General features: G+C 41.1%; 2 protein-coding genes across 2 annotated transcripts; both read left to right on the top strand.

The window, feature by feature from the left end:
- Positions 1-4,188: 4,188 nt before the first annotated feature.
- On the top strand, positions 4,189-9,066 carry spag7 (sperm associated antigen 7). Its single transcript, XM_053846947.1, has 7 exons — positions 4,189-4,396; positions 5,100-5,167; positions 6,167-6,255; positions 6,330-6,414; positions 6,522-6,611; positions 6,833-6,989; positions 7,198-9,066. The coding sequence occupies exons 1-7, from the start codon at positions 4,312-4,314 to the stop codon at positions 7,311-7,313; spliced, it is 690 nt and encodes a 229-aa protein (XP_053702922.1). The 5' UTR covers positions 4,189-4,311; the 3' UTR covers positions 7,314-9,066.
- A 991-nt stretch (positions 9,067-10,057) lies between these two features.
- chrdl2 (chordin-like 2) lies at positions 10,058-16,432 on the top strand. Its single transcript, XM_053847395.1, has 11 exons — positions 10,058-10,292; positions 10,547-10,659; positions 10,763-10,856; positions 10,931-11,076; positions 12,466-12,559; positions 13,543-13,601; positions 13,719-13,878; positions 13,993-14,181; positions 14,267-14,440; positions 15,553-15,645; positions 15,729-16,432. Exons 1-11 carry the CDS (start codon positions 10,064-10,066, stop codon positions 15,857-15,859), a joined length of 1,482 nt encoding a protein of 493 aa, XP_053703370.1. The 5' UTR covers positions 10,058-10,063; the 3' UTR covers positions 15,860-16,432.
- Positions 16,433-20,558: the final 4,126 nt, after the last annotated feature.

The following is a 20,558-nucleotide window of genomic DNA, read 5'->3' as shown; positions in this document are numbered from 1 at the left end:
TCATGAAAGTGGACATGATTGTGGTGGCGTTCTGTGTTTTTAACAGAAAAATCCTGAAAGAAACTTAACTTAAGGATAGGAACTAAAGTTGTGCATTCGGCCAGCCATTGGAGGAGGAGGACCGGATGAGAATGGTTGTAGATTGGAGTGAGATTTACCTCTCAGGATTAAAAACTAGAGTTTTCTTTGTCACCAATTCAGTAAATGTCAAAACTTTGTTCTGCCACGGGTTTAAAAAATCCTGGCAGAAACCCCGTTGATGGATTTGGAAGTGTCTGCATCCTTGTTGTCGTCAACAATCACCAGCCCGTTGATGCGTGAAGACTGTAATCTTCATGCGTCACAGCATCACAAGCAGCTAAATTAACTTGATGGGCCATTCACCTGGCATCTGCTCCACGCGTGTTCATCTGGACTCCAATGTTTCCATATCAACCAGGCCCCTGGTCTTCAAGGAAGGCGTCTGACTCACTCACTCTGTCTCTCTTTTGTAATGCCCATGCAAACCCCTGCAGGCTGTCGCTTTTTATTGAGCTTTGTTTCACAATACTGCCCGAGCAGTTTAGTTTGAAAAGGTTTCCTTTCATCCAGTACTAAAAATTGTTGTTTTAAAGGTGCAAGGTTGCAAAGTCCAAGCGTATAAAAGTGCTTTGTGATAAGAGATAACTTACCAGATAAATGGATGACAATATAGTGCTATCTGTTTCCATGTTTTATGTCTCATGACTATTTGTCCAAATTCCAACAATGTGAAACGATTCCAGAGCTTCCAGAACAGATGTAATGGAGCAGACAGCTTGACCTCTCATTTCTTATGGAAGCATGGACCGTTTTTTACAACCTTTTACTGTGTTGCGTTGACAGCTCTGGTGATAGAGAGGCTGGTCTGTGACTCAGAGGTTGCCAGTTCAACGCCAGCCCCACACATGTTTATGTTGTTGTGTCCCAGAGCAAAAACACTTAACACCTGATTGGTTCAGGTTGTGTCGCAGCCTACTGCCATCTGTCTGCAATTGTATGGCTAAACAGTGATGACCAAGGAATGGATGCACCTACATTCCATCAGGTACAACTGAAGTCCATGGTAAGAATTACACTTCTGACAGTGGATCACGCCACAACCAGGAAAATGTAGTCCGGAAAACTTGTGTTTCTTGAACATACGCTCATCTGTGGATTGCAGCTCTATGAAAATGTTCGCTGCAGTGTTTTTTTTAATTCAGAAATATTACAAAATAAATTCTTTGAATGAATTTGGTATATTACTGAATCAAATGATGGACCCATACATACATTAGAACAACAAAATATTGTTTATTTTGCATCAGTTTGCCAGTAGCACAATACCACCTCCTTATTTAAACTAAAGCTCTTTTAATGTCTTGAAAATATTTGTATAAAAATTTCAATTTTATAAGAATTTCAAGTACATTCAGAGTAGTAGAAACCCTGGGCATTGTGTAGCGAAGAACATTCCTCCATGTTTGTTGTTGTTATCATCCTAGCTGCGACGTGTCTTGTGCATCAGTGAGAGCAGAGCAGACAGGGAATGTTTGAACAAACTGATTTTATTTTAAATGTTGTGGTGTTGAATGATAACTTGTATAAGCAGTGCAGACTGATGTAAACAGGCTTTGGGACGTCTGCCCCTATTGTAGATGGGTCACGCTGGGCTGCCCGAGTGGAATACAGACACAGCCCAGATGACAATAAAGAGAACAATACAGTGGCCGTCGCTTACGAGTGACATCCAGCTTCCAACTCGATCTGGTCTGATGGAGCGTCTGGTGTCAGTATGCTGTATTATAGCACAGTGGAAGCTGGAGTTTTAAACAAGGGTGATGGAAACATGCTTTGATCATGATGCCATTGAGACGAGAGCGGGGACAAAATAAATCAATCCATGTTATTTCCATGCCTTTATTCACATCACACTGCAGCAGGTCGTCCAAACATGAAAAGAATATTAATAGAGCAGGAGGAACGGCATGTTTTTGTGCGTCAGAACTGCATGAGGTTGCAGAAAAAGCAAACCTGCTTGTTGTAGTTTGCTTAAGTGCATTAGAGAATTGAAAATGCAATTGAATGATCCAGCAGCAGGAAGCCACACGCTGATAATATCCAGCCGAGACATCTCACGGACGTCAGCGGGAGCCTGAGCCCAGGCTAAACACGCAACGCACAGCACCTGCAAGTGAGCGGCCATTATAGAGAAGCATTTTTTATCAGTGGAGGTGCAAAGTTGTGTGAATAAAAACCTGTATCTGCGAGGGCAACCATGGTGACTGACAACGTACTCCTGGGCATAGCAATGGCGCCGGCAGAGCCCTCTATAACCACAAGTCCTTTGTTGCACCTCTGGTTCGTTCCCTTTTGGAGTTAAGTTCCACACCATGAATCATGGTGCAAAAATCATGACTGCATCAAAGATTTGCTGACACTTACCCTCTCCAAATGCAAATACCAGGAGGAGCACAAGGAGAGCCAAGCTCAGTCTCATCATGGTGAGCCAGCACTAAGCCTTCAGATTCTGTTGTTGACTGGCCCGTGCTGTATTTATACAGCGTTTTGACCTCAGTGGGCGTGGGGGCCATTGTTCTGCAGCCGAATAACGGATCACACTGTCATGGACCACTACATTTTAGTGGAGGGGGGAATCCCATTCTGAAGTAGTTTCCCATACAGCAGTACTTTTAAAAACACTACATCGATCGATGCATGAATAAAATCTGGATAGACCAGTTGACCTCTTCCACAGCAAACCGACAAGCAAAGGTAAACAAAAGGTAAATATACTACTCTTTAGATAAGCATGTGACAAAGTTATATAGATTTTAGTTGATTATTTAAACATTGAAACAGCATAGTATATTAAAGATACAGTATGTAGAGTGCTTCTGTTTGCGACGAAAACTGCAGGAGTTGCAGTGGTCAGCACCATTAAAGTAGTCAGCAACCTGGAGCTCAACGTCCAGAAGACAGTGGAGATGATCATGGACTTCAGGAGAGTCTCCTCTCATGTTGGCTGGTTTACCCATTCCTATTGTGGACGCCTTCTGCTTCCCAGAAACCATCACTGAGGACCTCAAATGGGAGCCAACCATCAGGTCCCTCATCAGGAAGGCCCAGCAGAGAATGTTCTTCTTGAGGCAGCTACGAAAACTACGACTACCGACGAAATTGCTGGTGGAGTTCTAAACAGCCATCATCCAGTCCATCCTCACCTCCCCTATCACCGTCTGGTACAACAACGCCACCTCCAGGGACAAGAGCAGACTGCAGCGCATCGTACATTCTGCTGAAAAGGTGATCGGTTGCAGCCTGCCACCTCTTCAGGACCTGTATGTCTCCAGGACCCAGAAACGTATAGGTGGGATCAGAGCTGACCCATCTCATCCTGGACATGGACTGTTTGTTCCTCTTCCCTCTGGCAGGAGGCTACAGTCGATCCAGACCAGAACCTCCCGTCACAGGAACAGGTTCTTCCCCTCGGCCGTCAGACAGTTGAATTTGTGAACAGCCTTTGTTGTTTATTTTATTTTATTTTATTTTATTCCAAAACACTTTCCTAGTTGGTGGGAGCCCCACTGACCATGGCAATAAATTTGATTCTGATTCTGATTCTATTAGTTTACGCAAAGGCCTTCGGGATAAACCAATAGCGAGGTCCGTTATAGGGCAGAGCATGTACTCATAGAACTGGGGTTACATCCAAGTAACTAGGATTTTTTTTTTTTTTTATGTATTTTTTTTAACAAATGTACGTCCCTGCAAAATTATTATTATTATTATTATTTATTATATGGCGACGTAATTGCTAACCAAATAATTCCAACACAACTCAGTGAAAATAATGTTTACTCATATATTTTTAGTTGCAAACACAAATTTCATACTTGTTAATTTGTAAATGAATGTTACCTGAGGTATATTTTTAGGATCATTTTTAAAGCATGTCCGTGGTAGGTAATACTTCCCTCCCTGGTTGACAAAGATTTTATCATAAAGCTTTGCTTACGTCATCATATTTTATGTTCGTCAATATTTGTCAAGTTTACTACTCGGCAATTTCTTCAATACAGTTTTTCTTCAAAAATGTTTATTTTTATTATATACATTCTAATATCAAACGTGCGTGCTCCGGAAGGAGCGTAACAAAGCGGCGTGACGTTAGGGCACTCTGATTGGTCCGCAGTGCAAACGTGACCGATGCTAACGCTAACTTCGCTTTGGTTAATGGGGGAGCTGCTGCTATTTATATTATATCGCTAAGAACTTGCGTGCGCAAACAACGACCCCGACCTTCAAAACATGGCGGACTTACTGGGCTCTATTTTAAACTCGATGGAGAAGCCTCCCACAGTCGGCGACAAGGAAAGCCGGCGAAAGGCGAAAGGTACAATAGTGTTGACCTGAACGTCCATTCTGTTTTCAGCCCAACTCGACATAAGTGCAAGAAGTTCTTCACATCGTCTCCCCGGGTCTGAAAGCAGTGCATAATATGGGACTTGAACTTGAAAGATAAAGAATGCCGACCCTTTAAAGCCAGCGGGTTGAGCCAGGACCTTCAAGCCGCTGTTGCTGCTCTCCACATAACGCCTTTAACTACTCGGTTTGGAGTCATTTTCCCCCACATATCAACATCTAGTTCTGTGTTTTCGACGACGTTTGCCATTTTGTCCAAATAGTTTCACTTTCGAAATAGTCTTTCATCGTAGTGTCGTTGAAAAGTTGATAAAGCAACTTGAATTACGGATGTTTTCGTGTTTACTCAGTGCATTCAAATGTTGTTGAGGCAAGCAAATTCTGAATTTGTCTATGGTCCAAAGCTTGTGACTATAGGTGAGAGATGGAATGTAGAGAGCTTTGCCTTTTGGCTCAGCTCTTTCTTCACCACCACCACCGACCAGTATGGTGACATCATGACTGAAGACAGTCCCAATGTTAACCCCATCCTTTTCTCACTTGCATATATGTTCCCCAGATAATCCCCTGACATCTTCTCTTCTCTGACAATATCTACTCCCGACAAATCATTTCACTAACCTGTCCAAGTTTCATTTCACATTCCATTCACACACAATTGTGTCCTGTTGAAGAACAAGCCGCCAGACTCAAAAAGATGGAGGAAGAGGAGAAAAAAAAGAAAGCTGCGTTCAGGCAAAAGGTAAGTGAATGCAAGGAGACTTTTCTTTTATTGACATAGTTACTGCGTTATATAACGGTTTAAGGTAACTAAATATTATTTATGCCATGTGTCGTTGACGTAAATATATTTACTGTTATCTTGCCGTATATAATTGTACTGGTTATTTTCATGACATATTGTGCTTGCTTGTGCTTGTGCTTTTAAATGATTAATCCTTATTTTTAGTACAGTGGTACCTTGGTTCTCGATCGCAATCCGTTCCAGACGACTGTTCGAGAAGCGAATTATTCGAAATCTCAATCAATTTTTCCCATTACAATGAATAGAAAAAGAAATCCAAGCCTTGAAATAGTCTTTTGTAGCAGTGAATGTAGAGTGTCTGCTGCAGGTGGCTGTTCCTCTATGTGTGTGGCCGCTGCATGTGGGAGGGGTTGCAGAGTGAGTGACATCTCTCCAGAAGTGAAGAGGTGCCCGGTGCGTGTCCAGCTCTGAATGTGCGCTTCTGTGCAGTTTGGCTGTGACAAAGTCATAAACCAAGTCATGCTCTGTCCCAGACTCGCCTCATCCCTGTCCCAGCTCCAGCCCACAACAGGACATCAAACCCTGGAGTGCGCGCTCCAGCCTCGGAGGTGTGGAGAGCGAGCACCTCCCCTGTGACCCTCTACCACGGTCCAGTGTGGAGACAGGAAAGGTTTTACACCTCAATATGAAGAAAAAACAGTCAGTAAATGTAGCTAACGGGACACGTCTGCATACAGAGGCTGCGTTATACACAATAACAAAGTGCATCGGGGGTCAGCTCATCGGTCCGTGCACGTTATGTTTCGATGTGTTCGAGTTCTGTATTTTCGTTCGAAATCCGAAGCAAAAAAATCTCAAAATCTTTGTTCGAACTCCGATTTGTTCGAATTCCGGGACGTTCGAAAACCGAGGTACCACTGTATGTAGTTTTTGTCTTCTGATATAACATGCATTTTATATTGAAAGGGAAATCGATTTCCTAAACGGTCTTTTCAGATGGAGAAAGAGGTGTCGGAGTTCATTCAAGACAGCTCACAACAGAAACGGAAGTACAACCCCATGGGGAAGATTGAAAGAAGTATATTGTAAGTCTCATTCGCTGCATGGTGACTGAGGGCTCATACAATGTGTGTCCTACTACTTTTTTTCTGTTTCTCAGACATGATGTTGCAGAGGTTGCTGGTCTGACCTCATTTTCATTTGGAGATGATGAGGAGAGCCGTTACGTCATGCTCTTTAAGAAGGTTTGTAGGCTTAGTAGTGCTGGTGTTGCGCTCCCATTTCATGTCTAAATCTGGAGGTAGAAAAACCTACACACTATCTTGACTTATATACATTTGGTATCTCGCAGGAGTTTGCTCCATCGGACGAGGAGCTGGAAGCTTACCGTAAAGGAGAGGAGTGGGACCCCAAGAAAGCTGAGGAACGCCGACGGCTGAAGGTGGGTTCAGATTACCGTATTGTTCACTTGAAACCGGTAAGTTTGGGTTGTTCACCTGTGTCTTTCCAGTGCTTGAACACAACATGAAATGCAGTTCTTTTATCCTTCTAACTGCTATGTGTTGTAGCTGCATCCCTCTCTGCCGTATGTCTCTGTTGAGAAGTAAGTTTTCCTTATAAAAGTTACTTCTCTCTGACATGTTTTTTTTTTTTCTTCTCTAGGAGCAGGCTGCTCTCGAAGAAGCTTCGTCCAGCCGCACAAAGACCCCGGAGATGTGTCCTAATTCCAATTACAGGGACAAGTACAGCCACTTGATTGGCACCTCTGCAGCCAAAGACGCTGCCCACACACTGGAGGCCAACAGGTCCTACGGCTGTGGTGAGTCCATGACAACCCACGGTTGCTATTGCTTCACTATAAACAACTTTACAAATGATTCAGAAAGTGTTTTGCAGCAGTTATTGGCCTTTAAAGATGAATCATGTAAAGACCAGCATGAATCCTTCCGATTGGTTTCTGCTGGTGCGTCTCTGAATGAGCATGAAAGGTGGGAGTGACTGTTTCGTTGTGTTTTATTTCCCTTAAGTCCCGGTGGCCAACAAGAGAGACACTCGCTCAATAGAAGAAGCCATGAATGCAATCCGAGCCAAGAAACGACAGAAGCTGGAGGATGACACAGGAGCTCACGGCAGCAGCTTCTGAGATGTTTAGTCGTGTGTGTGTGTGTGTGCGCGTGTGTGCGTGTGTGCGTGTGTGCGTGTGTGTGTGTGTGTGTGTGTGTGTGTGTGTGTGTGTGTGTGTGTGTGTGTGTGTGTGTGCGTGTGTGTACGTGTGTGTACGTGTGCGTGCGCGTGCGTTGAAAGTGCTGCAGGTGCAAGAAAAAACCAATCCCAAAAGAGAGTTGAACTTCTCTGCAGCTGCGTTGTGAAGTCTGGGAAATTCAGTCTGTTCACATTCAGAGATTTTAACTATTTTTTTTAGGTGTAAATGGGCAGGGTTTGAGTTTTTAGGTCGACATTTTAGGTGATGGTAACTTAAATGCTGCTTGCTAAGTCCTCCCCGGAGGAACTTTTAAACTGTTCTGGAAATGTTCCCCCTTTTTTGTTTTTAAAGCCTCTCTTCCTCAGGATGTGTGACCCTTTAAGGGGGAAAAAAGGAATCTGTGATCTTTGTCTGCATTTGCACTGATGTTGTGTCAGGATCACAGTAGATGGAGAAACCATAGGAGATTCCAGAATGTTGGAATCAGCATCACTGAGTTTTATTATGTTCATGTGAAGAGTTTGTGTTTCCTTTTGGTCTCCCCCTGTTTTCCTTTTGATGTGATAGTGTGTGCTTCATCCAAGCATGTGTGTTAATAAAGTGGTCTTGATCTGTATTATGATATCTAGTTTTGTGGCAGTGTTTGCATGTGTTTCGTCCGAATTATAAATATCAAAAGTAAGATGAAAGAGCAGATGGTCAGTAGTGGCTAGGTGAACAGCATTATTTAACCCAATATTATTGCCCTACCCTTGTTATTCTTGTTTAATATTTGACATGCAATGAGCACAAACGGACAGCAGATGGCAGTACTGCCCTAGAGTGCCTACAAGATAACAGTCAGGACATGAAGAAGAGGCCAGCTGCTGGAAATGAGTGAGGAACCCTTGAAAATGTTGGTATAGCCACATTTTTCCAACATAGTTGTATGAAAGTTGATTTATTTCAGTGACTTATGTTTTATGAAATCAAGATGTCCACGTTCTCCCTACTTTAACTGGAGTTGGTCATGTGCTCATCGGCTCAGTGAAAACAATGAAGGAAAACATGCGTAAACACAAGGGAACCTACAGAAAACTGCCACAAACAAACTGCTTCTGAGCCAAGGTCCAACCAGCGCTGAAAGTGAAATGAAATCCATTCAACTGTTTTGGAGTTTGAACAGATGAATGAGTGAACAAAGCCCTGATGTGTTTGTTGCCTAATAAAAGGTAATGAAATCTCATGTTAATAGTTTTTGTTTTAATGGAGCGATAACTCAAAAAAGGGATGTTTTTTGGACAAAAAAAACCCAACAGTATTTCACTGTGAAATGTGAGAGTCTGGGCTTTAGTTATTAGAGGCTAACTATAACATTAAGCATCTCTGACTCCTTCAGGCAAAATGTGCATTTTTCACTTTCATCTATGTCAAGATTCATTTTAGAAATGCGGTCAAACACTTGACCGCTAAAGTAGCTGGTTTTTTACTTGACTTGTTAGCTATGTTAAAGGACTTGGTGGGGCGTGGAGTTTAATGCATGTGATCTCACTTGTTTGCATGTTTTATTCTAATATACCATTGTGAAGAACTAGTGGCAAACTTGGGGTTGAGGGGCTGACTCTGGCACGCAGGATCATTTTATATGGTCCGTTGGAAATATACCTCCCGTGTATCTCCGCACTTCCGTTCACTCTTGAAAATGACTACCAGAATCCAACAAGTTTTATCCAAGAAATGTATTCCCTGACAGAGGAGTCTAATACATACGCAAAATTCTGGGTTAGCAACTACACCTGACTTAGCCTTAGCAGTAGTCCAGTAGACAAAAAAATATCTACAGTCTTGACCCCTTTATACACAAAAGTTCTCCACGTGGGCTTTGTCCTCATCTGATTGGTCCTCAGCCGTTGACGCCAGCGCTACCTCGTAACCATGGCAACGGTCACACACCCCTCCTCCGTACCCAAATGGCTCTTATCGGGACCAGCTCCATCCAGCCCTAGAGAAGATGGTACTTTCCAGCCTCCTCCCTCTGACCTTGGACCCGCCAACAAGTTACAATGTCTGCTCCGGCCTCCAGGGTCTGCTTCACTCCCGCCGTTGTACTCCTGCTGTAACTTCTCTCTTTCTCACTCACACTCAACCACACCCACTCTCCTCCCTTGCTTCCTCTCTCATTCAGTATTCCTCCGTCTGTGAATCACTTCTTTATTAGTAGCACAAGCAATTCCAACAATATTGATATTGTATAATAAATAATTCCCATTAGGTCCAAGCAATATTTAGCCTCTTGTTTGCTGCTTATTTGTTTATTAATTACTTTTATTATTATTGTTTATTTTTATTCAGTTATTAAAAAATATATCTATTTTAATTTAGTTCATTATTGCACCATGTACCAAATCACTTTCCCAGTCGGTGCAATCCTCACTGACATTGGCAATAAAGCTGATTCTGATTTTAGTAGAACACTGTACATCTCAAGAATTTAAAGGTTGTTTCATGTTTCATGTTAAAATAGTGCAAGTTACATGTACATATGAGCAGAACAATTTCATAATTTAAGGTCATAAAAATAAGCACAATGTTTATTATTAATATAACATCATCAGCCTCACTTGTATTATTATATTATATATATTATTATTATATGATCTGTCTTCCACACGAGCTCCTGTCCTGTGTCTCTGTTTTCACATCTCTTATTGATGTCTCAGCTGTGCGATGCCATACCCCTCCGCCTCCTACAGGAGGCGTCGCAGATCAAGCAAGCAGCCAATTTTCTCTCCCTCTTGTCTCACACTGTGCTCCACTTCATCTCCTGCAGGATCACATACTTATCCTTGAGGACTTCAGGGCTGCACGTGCAAATCATGAAGTCCCTCTTTTTCCTCTTCATTATTTGCAGTGCAGACGCGCTGCTCAAACAACGGAGAGGTAAGTCTCCCTCTGCTCTCTCTCACATCTTGACACCACTAAAATAACTTTGTTAAGAAGGAGTCCTGATCATTGTGAAGGTCTTTGTCACCGACTTCTGCTTCGTCTTAAATAACCTCCAAGATTCTTTCAGTGGACATAGTTCTTACTTGACCTTCTGTCGGCACATATTTCCCCCCTTTGTTCCAGTCTATCTGCGTCATACCCTTCACTGCCTTTCCACAGCTCTTCCCTTTTTTATTTTGGAAATCCAGGTCTGGGGCTGGTCTGCACCTTCAAAGACAAGACGTATAAACCTGGAGACAGTTGGCATCCTTATCTGGAGCCTTTCGGGTTCATGTTCTGCATGCGCTGCGTCTGCACAGAGGTATGTTCCTATCCTCCAAAAACTGAGATGAAACGGTGTTTAGCTGAAGCAGATGTCGCCACTAAAGCGGAGCCTTGTTTACTGTGATGCTGCTCTCTCTTAGTCGGGCCATGTGAAATGCAACACGATCAAGTGTCCGGCTCTGTCCTGCGAGAACCCAGTGGTGGACCCACAGCAGTGCTGTCCACGGTGCTCGGGTAAAGTTTGCCTCCTCCTTCTTCAGCTGATGCTCACGCTTTCCTCTGATCTTCTGATGCATCTGCCCCCTTAGATGAGCCCCGCAGTCCTGCTGGCCTGAGGGCTTCAGTCAGGTCCTGCAGGTACAATGGTAGTGTTTATCAACCCGGGGAGAGCTTCGCCAAACATGACCTCTTCCCATCCAAGCAGAGCAACCAGTGTGCCATGTGCACTTGTGCTGTGAGTCGCTGCGAACATGCACCATTTAGATGAGCTAGACAACAATTATGCAGAAGAATAACTGTCTTTTTTAGTTCTTCATGTGACCCATTTCAACTGATCCATTTTAATTTTTGTATATTTTACATTTATATTTAGTACATTATATTTCATGCAAACATACTGTCCAGAGCTCATATTTCCCGGTGTGTTTACATGTTATGTGTTTATATTATAGATGACATTATTATATTATTTATTATTTATACTGATCACATTGTTAACAATCATAGTAATGTTTTTGTTATTTTACTTTTATATTGTATCCTATTATTATCCCATAAATTAAAATACAATTTATTTTTTTTATTGTTGTATATATTAGTTTTTATAATATTATTTCACCAATTTGTATATTAAAATTGATATTCATGCAATCAGCAATAATCTATTTTTGTTATTGCATAACTATCTTTATATTCATTATTACATGTTCTTGTTTTTGAATCGTAACTATTGTTAAATTCTGGGACATTTTTCCCAAGTAATTTAATAATAATTATTATTATTTGTATTTTTTTGTTGTAATGTTTTGTTGTATTTATTAATATTATAAATTTAGTATTATAATCTAATTGTATGACTGTTTTCCAAGAGGTATTTACATCTTTGTCTTAAAGTAGTAAAGGATATAATGTAATAAAATATTTAGCTTCAGTGTCAAATGACATGGTGATTTTTCATAAATCATAATATTTTGCGATTTGTGAAGTTAAACAGTAGGAATATTTCTTCATTATTCAAACGTAATAATTAAAATAATTCAAATTAAATAAAATAATAAAACAAGCTGTTTTACTTTGAGTACGGGCATTATTTTTTGCTGTGGGAAAATAATAATAATAATAACAACAATTATAATAATATTTATAATATAGTATATATTACGTTAATTATAATATAATAATAATAATGCTTTAAATGTTGAATAACAACGACAGCAGTTCTGGGCCAAATCATCGATTATTCATGGGGTCAGTGGCTCGGATGTCTTCAGCGTGAGACGCATGAGGCAGCCGATGAAGCTGCCCAGTCACAGCGTGAGGGCTCGCAGATCATTGTGATGTTTATTGCTTTGCTTGTGAAAGTTCTCCTCAAATAAAACACATTTTGCGTCACTAACAGAAGAACGTGCAGCTGAGCATCTATGAAAAGCTCCTTTCTAACGTTCATGCAGGTTTACAGTTGACTTTCACGAGCGATGGCGTAGTTTAAAAGCAAAGCTTGTAACGCTTTTAAACAGTTATTTGCATTCGACCTTAGTAGCTGAAAACATTGGCTTGTGTGGTTTCATAGCCAAAGGAATCTAGGGAGTCATTTTAAATCAACTGCTTTTGTCAACATTTTCAGAATGGAAATATCTTCTGCGGCCTGAAGACCTGTCTGCCAGTCACATGCGCCGCTCCAGTCACAGTCCCGGACTCTTGCTGTTTGATGTGTAAAGGTGGGAGTCGCTCTCACAGCTCATGGTTGGATTTGAACCATTCATTTGACATCATATATGTCATGCTATAGTTGCACTTCATCTTGCTGCACATACTGCAGTAGGTTTAGCTGACTTAGTCTCAGTGAGGAAAATCTAAAAGTTATTAAATGTAGCTCATGTTAATGTTTCAAACGCTTGATCCGGAGCACAATTCTAGGATTTATCTTGTTTAAAATACATTCTTTGTTTGACATTTTTTTTGTATTTGATGCTCTTCAGAGCTTTAATACATTTAAGACCAAGACAGTTGACCGTATAAAATAAATCAAGGGCCACAAATGGCCCCTGAACCGACCTTTTTCTATTTAAAGGAGCAGACTACATACCTAAACACATCCTCATCGTAACCTGAATTCTCTGAATGAAATAATCACTTAAATACCATTACAAATAAAGTTCATTAGCAGGAAGAGTTCCCTTAATGCTACGCGAAACCCAAGTCTGTGTCATGTGATCAACGTTTGTCTATGTGTTATCAAAATAACTATAGAAAAGAAAGATTCATTTTTTTTAGAGATTTTCAGGAAACGCTTCAACATGAGCTTAGAAAAAAAAACTTAGCAGTGCTGCCACCTGCTGTCTGATTTAGCTCATTGACATCAGTGACATTTCAAATCCTCCAAAAGATTTTGAATGCTATCAATAAACTGAAACATGTGAACAAGTGATTTCGCAAAGGTCTGCACTGTCTTAGTGCTTTTTGTGTTATATTACAGTTTGGCTTTAAGTGAAGGAAAATGTGGTGTTTACTTTGCTTCAATGATTCTCATTTACGCCACAGAAATATTTATTTTCTTCCACTTTTTCCCGTCACACTTAATTTGGAGTCGTGACTTCTTAACCTCTGTATGTTTTTTGGACCGTGGGAGGAAACCAGAGTGCTGTCAGTGAACCCATATTTTGGATATACGCTACGCGACCTTTGTGTTTCTTTGTTTCAGATCAGAGCGGCGTTTTCTTGTCCACTGAAGATGGAAGCCTGCAGCTGAACCGAGGCGTTGTACGTCCGCAACCTTTCCCTTCATAATAACGTCCATTGTGCGCGTGTGACATTTAGCTTTGCTCCTGAGCCTCTTTCTTCAGTGATCAGAGTAACCTTGCTGCCTCTATCGCGCAGAGACACTCGGTGGACCAGTGCTCAGGAGAGCAGGGCCGGACCAAGCCGGGGCCCCACAGGGTCAGGACCCCCAGCCGCGGCCTAAGCCTCAGCAAACTTAACCTCAAAGGTGCCTCGGAGACCACGGTGAAAATTCTCTTGCAGAGGAAACACCAGCGAGGTGAGGCTCCGTCAGAGCACCTTGCTTGCTTCATTGACCTTTGATTTTATAGTTCCTCACGGGTAAACAATCATTTCCACATGTAGCACAACACTGAGATGTTTTCCCCTTCAGCTTGTTTGTACAATGGCAAGACCTACTCGCATGGAGACATGTGGCATCCAGTTTTGGGCAAGGTCCTGGAATGCATCCTGTGCTCTTGCAGCGACGGCCTGCAGGACTGTAAACGCATCACGTGTCCGAGCAAGTACCCGTGCAGGCGGCCTGTGAAACTAGCAGGGAAGTGCTGCCTGACATGTCCAGGTAGAAAACACCAATGTTCCAGCGGAGAGTTTGGATTGGCGGCCAGCTTCGCTCCTCATAAATCTTCTTTGTTGTTCCTCTCCAGAAAACAAAACTGAAGGGAACCAGACCCAGTGCTACACCGGCTACAAAAATAACCTTCTGGTGTACAAAGTGGAGCCGGCGCTGAAAGTGGACTCGCCCAACACGGTTCGGATCATCGTGGTGGAAAAGCAGAGCACGGCTGAGGTGGAGGTTCAGGTCTGGAAGACGGTGGAAGGTGCGGAAAACTTGTTCAGAACTGATGTTCAGAAGTGGAACTACACACTCACACGTCATCCTTGTGTTGGCTGCATTGTGTGTGTGTGTTCCTGAGCGTGGCGTGACTGTGTGTCTGGTGTGTACTCACCTGACTGGATCATCTTCTCCAACTGTGCGCGAGTCATGTGTGTTTTAAGTGCGGAAAAGATAGTGACTTTGTGTATATTAACATATAGTTGTGGTAACACTTCTGTGTGTGTGTGCGTCTTCGTAGCCGTTGTTGATCTATCTATGTTTGTACTATGTGCTTAGCTGTCACTAAACAACTGGGAGATGTGTGTTTGTGCTTCGAACCCCTGCTTGAAAGTGTGTTTGCTGATATTTGTTTGTGTGTTGTATTTGTGTACACACCTCCTTGTGTTATTTGTCTGCACCTTCCCTTTTAAAAGTAAACTAGTTGGATAAATAGAGAGGTTATATGTGTTCAAGTGAGGTAAACAGGAGATGAGATTTGTTTTTCCCAGAGTACAAATCTTCATTATTATATATATATTTCTGTTACACTTTGGCTGCATAAAGACTAGGAGGCTTCAGTATTGCAGTCAAAGGTGCAATAATCCAATGCAGTTCTTCCTTTTATTTATGTATTTGTCTCTATAATCTACATTTAAAGTTGGAGTTTGACATAAAAAGGATCAGTTTATCATAATTTTAGTTATAGAAATTTGCCTTCTGCTCATTCAGCCATATTCTATCTTTTAATTTATATATTTGGCTCTATAATATACATTTAAAGTTCCAGTTTACAATAAAAATTTTCAGTTGATCATAATTTTATTTTTTTAAAATTAAATTTCTGTTTATTCAGTCATATTGTTTTCATTTTATGTATTTGACTCTATCATATGCATTTAAAGTTGCGGTTTACCATGAAAAGAGGATGATTAGATCATAGTTTTATTTTTAGAAATTTGCATTGTGTTTATTCAATCATGTACGGGAATAAACAAAGAGTTTATTAACACTTGAATATTATTAAAAATAACTAAAATAAAATGTGTGAAACCACAGCATCAATAACCTTATTTTCAGCAGCCATTGTGATCGCGTCTTATGACTCTTTATTTGCAGGGGTTTTACAGCTGATGGAAATCGGGGAAGTCCAAAGAAAAGACATCACGGATCATCCGGAAAACTTCACATTACTCACCACTTTGGATGAAGGTTTGCGTTCTTTTCAAGTTTATTCCACTGTGTTAGTCAGCGGCATTGTTCCCGTGGTGACGGCCGATGGTTCCGTCTTCTAGACAAGTGGAGAAAATTCAAGGAGGAAGGACAAGACCTGAACAGAGCTCATCCATCTCTGTGTGAGGACGGCATCCGGGAGATGGTGACCTTCCTCAACCCCAAACAGACTGAAGGCCGCTGCTCGCCGTGATCACCAGCCGTGGTCCCCACAGCCCCACGTTTTGCACTCCTGCACCTACTCCTGTAGCATTTCAACTTCTTGTAGTCGTAACAACAAACATCTGAGTTTCCACTGAAATACATCTTAGATTACAGCCACATCTTTTGCACAATGTTCAGAATGTACTTGTTTTTTACATCGTCGTAGTATATTTATTGTAAATATGATTTTTTTTAATTGATGTGTATTATGTGTCTCTTGTACATTTTGATGGATTTAAATGGAATTATGCAAAAAGTCTCTCCACTCCTGTGTTTATTTTATGAAAAATAATTATTGGAGTGCAAAAGAATTCAGCCCTTGGAAGCCGAACTTTTTGAATAAATATTTACAGTGAAAAAGTCGGTCTGGGTCGCGAGAATGGGTCATGATGAACATCACTTCATGAACCACATTCACTACGTGTTAAAATGGTGACAGTCTGCCTGCTGAGTGAGTCACGCTGCTCTGCTTCCATCAGAACCTCCTGAAGGGCGGAGGAGATTCTTCCTGCTGCCAAGGATGAAACATTATCTCGGACAGGAGTTGAAACTCATTCAGCTGTTGAGATATTGTGTGTTTTTTCCCTGTCAGGTTTTCAATTGTTATGGTCTTACAGGGAGATTCAGAACAAATTAAGGGCAGAATCTCTTAAGACACAAACAGGCTGCACCACAGCAAAGCTGTGCTCCACCTCCACTGTTCAGCAGGATTCATTCTGTTCACAAAAAGGTAGATGGCGTCAGATGAGCCGAACGTCGTCTCTTACTTGCTGTCTACTTGGATTCTTTCTGATGCTCCACAGATGCTTCTCTGTTTGCTTTCATTTGATATGAGGCGACACCCCCCTTCTACTCAGACCAAGGTCACTCAGTTCAATGCCTCTTCCAGCAAAGTTGCCAAAACTGCCCTTTAATTTCACCTTGTGTGTCTGAAATAAAACAGTGGTGAGTGTATGATGTCTGTAGTTGTCCATGGTGTCTCCCACCTCTCAGCCTGCTGAGAACAGTCGAGCAGGGGTCGGAACTTTCACACCCAAAACGGTCATGTTATCCTCCTCTGAGAGGGTTGTGTTTCAAATACAGCAAAGAGGAAGCTCTTCTGTGGCACGAATATGTTAAAATATATCAAAAATAATCATAAACAAAGACAATGTTATGGCAAAATGTTCATTATTATTATTATTATTGTTATTATTATTATATTGTGATTATATATCCTTTTTATGACCTACTGTGAGGGGATTATTATTTTTTTTTTTTTTTATTATCATTGTTGTTGATGGTGGTGAAGCTAAAGGATAAATCCAAATTCAACCCAGAGCAAAGTGAGTCACACCAAATCTTGAGGTATTCAAGGTTAAATACATACTTTTAAAAGCAAGAAAATTGTATAATAAGAAAAGTTTTTTGTCCTTTCTTTGCGCCTTGTAACTCCAGTTATTAGTCAGTTTCATTTGATGAAATTACATAAGTTAACTCCTGCATTAATGTATTATAAAAATGACAATTGACAAGTACCTGTGGAATCTCAGTATCAGGGGGAAAATATGACAAAAAAATGAGGTAATGTAATTTTAGGAACATTATTTCATTTTAATTTGCAATATGTAATAAATGTAAAATGATATTATCTGAAGTTCTAAGTATGTTTATTTATTTATTTAACTAGTTTCATCAACATTTCCAAGCACATTCTTTTTTCCCATTGATGGAACTCAGACTGAACAAGTGCATTTTATTTTCCCCTATAATCACAGCCACATTTATTCATTTATTTCTCCATTGCCACGCATCTTCATTTATTCCCATTTGAATGCACTAGCACTTGCACACCGACTCCCACCTGATTCATTCATGATGTAAACTAAACTCAAGAGGATTTGCTTCATGTTATAGCAAAGAAAGACAGGAACCTTTCCGACTGCTGAGCAGGATGAAATCTTGAGGCGCAAAAAATGCTCCACTGGAGAGATCAGAACGATGGATAAGAAAGAAGCGATGGTGTAAAACCACTGATGGCGAGGAGCTCAGTGGCGGGCAGATCACAGGAACCCGGGTCTGAGCCGTCCTGTTATTAATCTGCCCTCCGATGTTGAGATATCTCAGATGTGTAATCCTAGCTGCAACGGCAAATGGGCCCACATTTGGGTGGGTGTTTGAGTTTGCCACATGGTCCGGTTCAACTCTGCTCCGTCTTGGCTCGCCGCCGTGGAAACAGCTGGGGGCAGTCAGTAGGTATAAATCACCCGGCGACGTGTGTGTGTGTGTGCAGCCAGAGAGGTGAGGAAAATGAAAGATCCGGGGTCAAGAACTGAAGCTATTTCTCAGTCATTATTATTATTACGACACCAACACTCTCACCGCGGCCGGGAACCGGAAGAAAGCCGCGCTTCGCCTCACGAACCACACACATATTACAAAAGAACGTTTGAGATTAAAGATAGCTGTAGATTGTGTTGTTGCTGCTTGCGTTTGTATTGTGTCATTCGGTTGCCAGACCGACGTTTCACCCAGAGCATCTCATGGTGGCAGGCTTTTTTTTCCCACTTATATGCTACACATAAGGCTGTCAAAAATACCAATACATATCAAGAGTCCAACACTGTATTATGATATTGTACAAGCCTTCCATGGCATCGATGCTATTGCTAGTATACATCCACCGTCTGTTGACTCATATGAGTTTGGCTAGCGACCCGCGGTAATGAATAAATATTGTTTCGCTGTTAGTTGTGGCTAGCACGCGACTCCAGTCCACGCTAGCTGTGATTAGCTTGCTGCTAAATGGATGTAGCTAGTTTTGTCATTCGCCATTAGCCACTGCTGTTTTCTTTTATTAAGGAAGCAGAGAGAATGTGGTTACAACCAACTCTGCCACTGCTGTTTGGAAAACACTGGAAATATGGTCACAAATTAGCTGAAACTTTGAAAATAAACAGATACTTGGGTTGTTTATCTGCAAGGAAAAAAAAGATTTTAAAATATTTCTTAGTGCTTTAACTCTTATTATTTATTTATTTATTATTGAATTATATTAATGTATTTACCTGTGGTTCAGTTATTCATTTTTTAAAACTGTATATTATTAAATATTTCTTAGTGCTGTAACTCTTATTATTTATTTATTTATTATTGAATTATATTAATGTATTTACCTGTGGTTCAGTTATTATTTTTTTTAAACTGTATATTATACTTTTCATTATTTTTCATTATACCTGCGTTATAAAAAAAAAAAAAGTATTAGGTGGGTGTAGTGGCAACTCCACGAAATAATGTGTTGTCTATCAAACAAAAAACTTTGAAAAAATGACTCTTGGTTTAAGCTAGTTTTCAAAATCTATTAAAGTCCTGCTTCCACTCATGAACTAAAAATCCATAACTTGAACTTGACCCTTTTACAGACAGTTTTTTTTTTTTATGAGAAGTTACTTATTGGATTTGTTTTTGAGAATTTTATTGACTTATTTTCCATGTTTCTTTTCTTCTCTTCTTCTGTTCTGTTTCAACCTGAGTTTGAGCTTTGTATTGATTTAAATTCTGTGACCCTGGATTGTGTGACAGGTGCTGTAGAAAGATTATTATTCACCTATCGATGCTAGATGCTAACTAAAAAAACGTCCAGCCTCATTCGGCCGTCTGCGCCGGGGCCTCTGCCCAGTTCAAGAACCCAGAATGGCTGGATCTGTTATAATATAACTGTGAGTGAAGGTGCAGAATGTGTTTGCGATCAGGCCAGACTGAGGTGCGCTGCAGAGCTCACCCTCCAAACACTTCCCAAATGTCGCGCTACACCCTGAAACTCCCTCATTACTTAAGTTGATCATTCTCGCCGGTGGCTGGAGGGCGGCCAAGGAAATGCTGACCATACCGGGGATACTTGTCATGAACACTCTAGTCTTGAAAATTTCTCACACATGCTCCTGATGAGTGGAACCGTGAAAGACAGAGCCTGGTGAGCGCCTTTGTCTCACAGTGCTAAGACAACAATGTGTAATGAATGAAGGGCTCCATTGAGATGTCAGCCAAGTCCTTTCACACTTGCATGCTAAGTGTGCAGCAGCTCGGCTGTTCCTCTAAAGATTTCACAAACAGTCTCAGCTCATTTGTCACATAATGAGGTGCGTTGATGGGTTATTTGGGCTTTTCAGTGCCAATTTGAGTTTCCATGTGAGAGTTGCTGAGCCAAACAGTCGAATATCTCCAGCTCCAGATGTGGAACACTGGGGTTGCAAACAAACACCTTTCAGCACGTAGCTGACACGGCCAGTGTGTTTCGACACTAAAGGGTTTGTCATCTTGGACAGAGGAGACGTTCTCCTATCCAGATCTTATCCGCAATATGTTCCTTCACGTAGAGCTGCATTTTATTAACTTGCTGGAGAAAAAGAATTTTGTCTTAAAAGAAATTGTCGGCTTGTAAATGGTTAGTCGCTGATCTTTCGTGTCTTTGTCCAGCCAAACCACATCTTTTTAACACGTCATTCCCCGTCTCTCTGGTCCAGGGGTGCGCAGTTAAATTTCATAAGGGGCCACGTTATATTCTCTGAGGGGCCGTCAAGCCAAAATAAAGGGGTGAAAAGGCCTTGATTCTTGATGTAACAGGAAAATAAAATAAAATAAATATGTGTAGAGAATATGTCTATTAATATGCCAATTTAATTGAATATTTTAATATGTTAAGCATC

The sequence above is a fragment of the Synchiropus splendidus genome, chromosome 17 (assembly GCF_027744825.2).
Source record: "Synchiropus splendidus isolate RoL2022-P1 chromosome 17, RoL_Sspl_1.0, whole genome shotgun sequence".
Classification (NCBI taxonomy): domain Eukaryota; kingdom Metazoa; phylum Chordata; class Actinopteri; order Syngnathiformes; family Callionymidae; genus Synchiropus; species Synchiropus splendidus.
The sequence above is the reverse complement of the archived record's forward strand: the minus strand, read 5'-3'. Positions and strand labels throughout refer to the sequence as shown.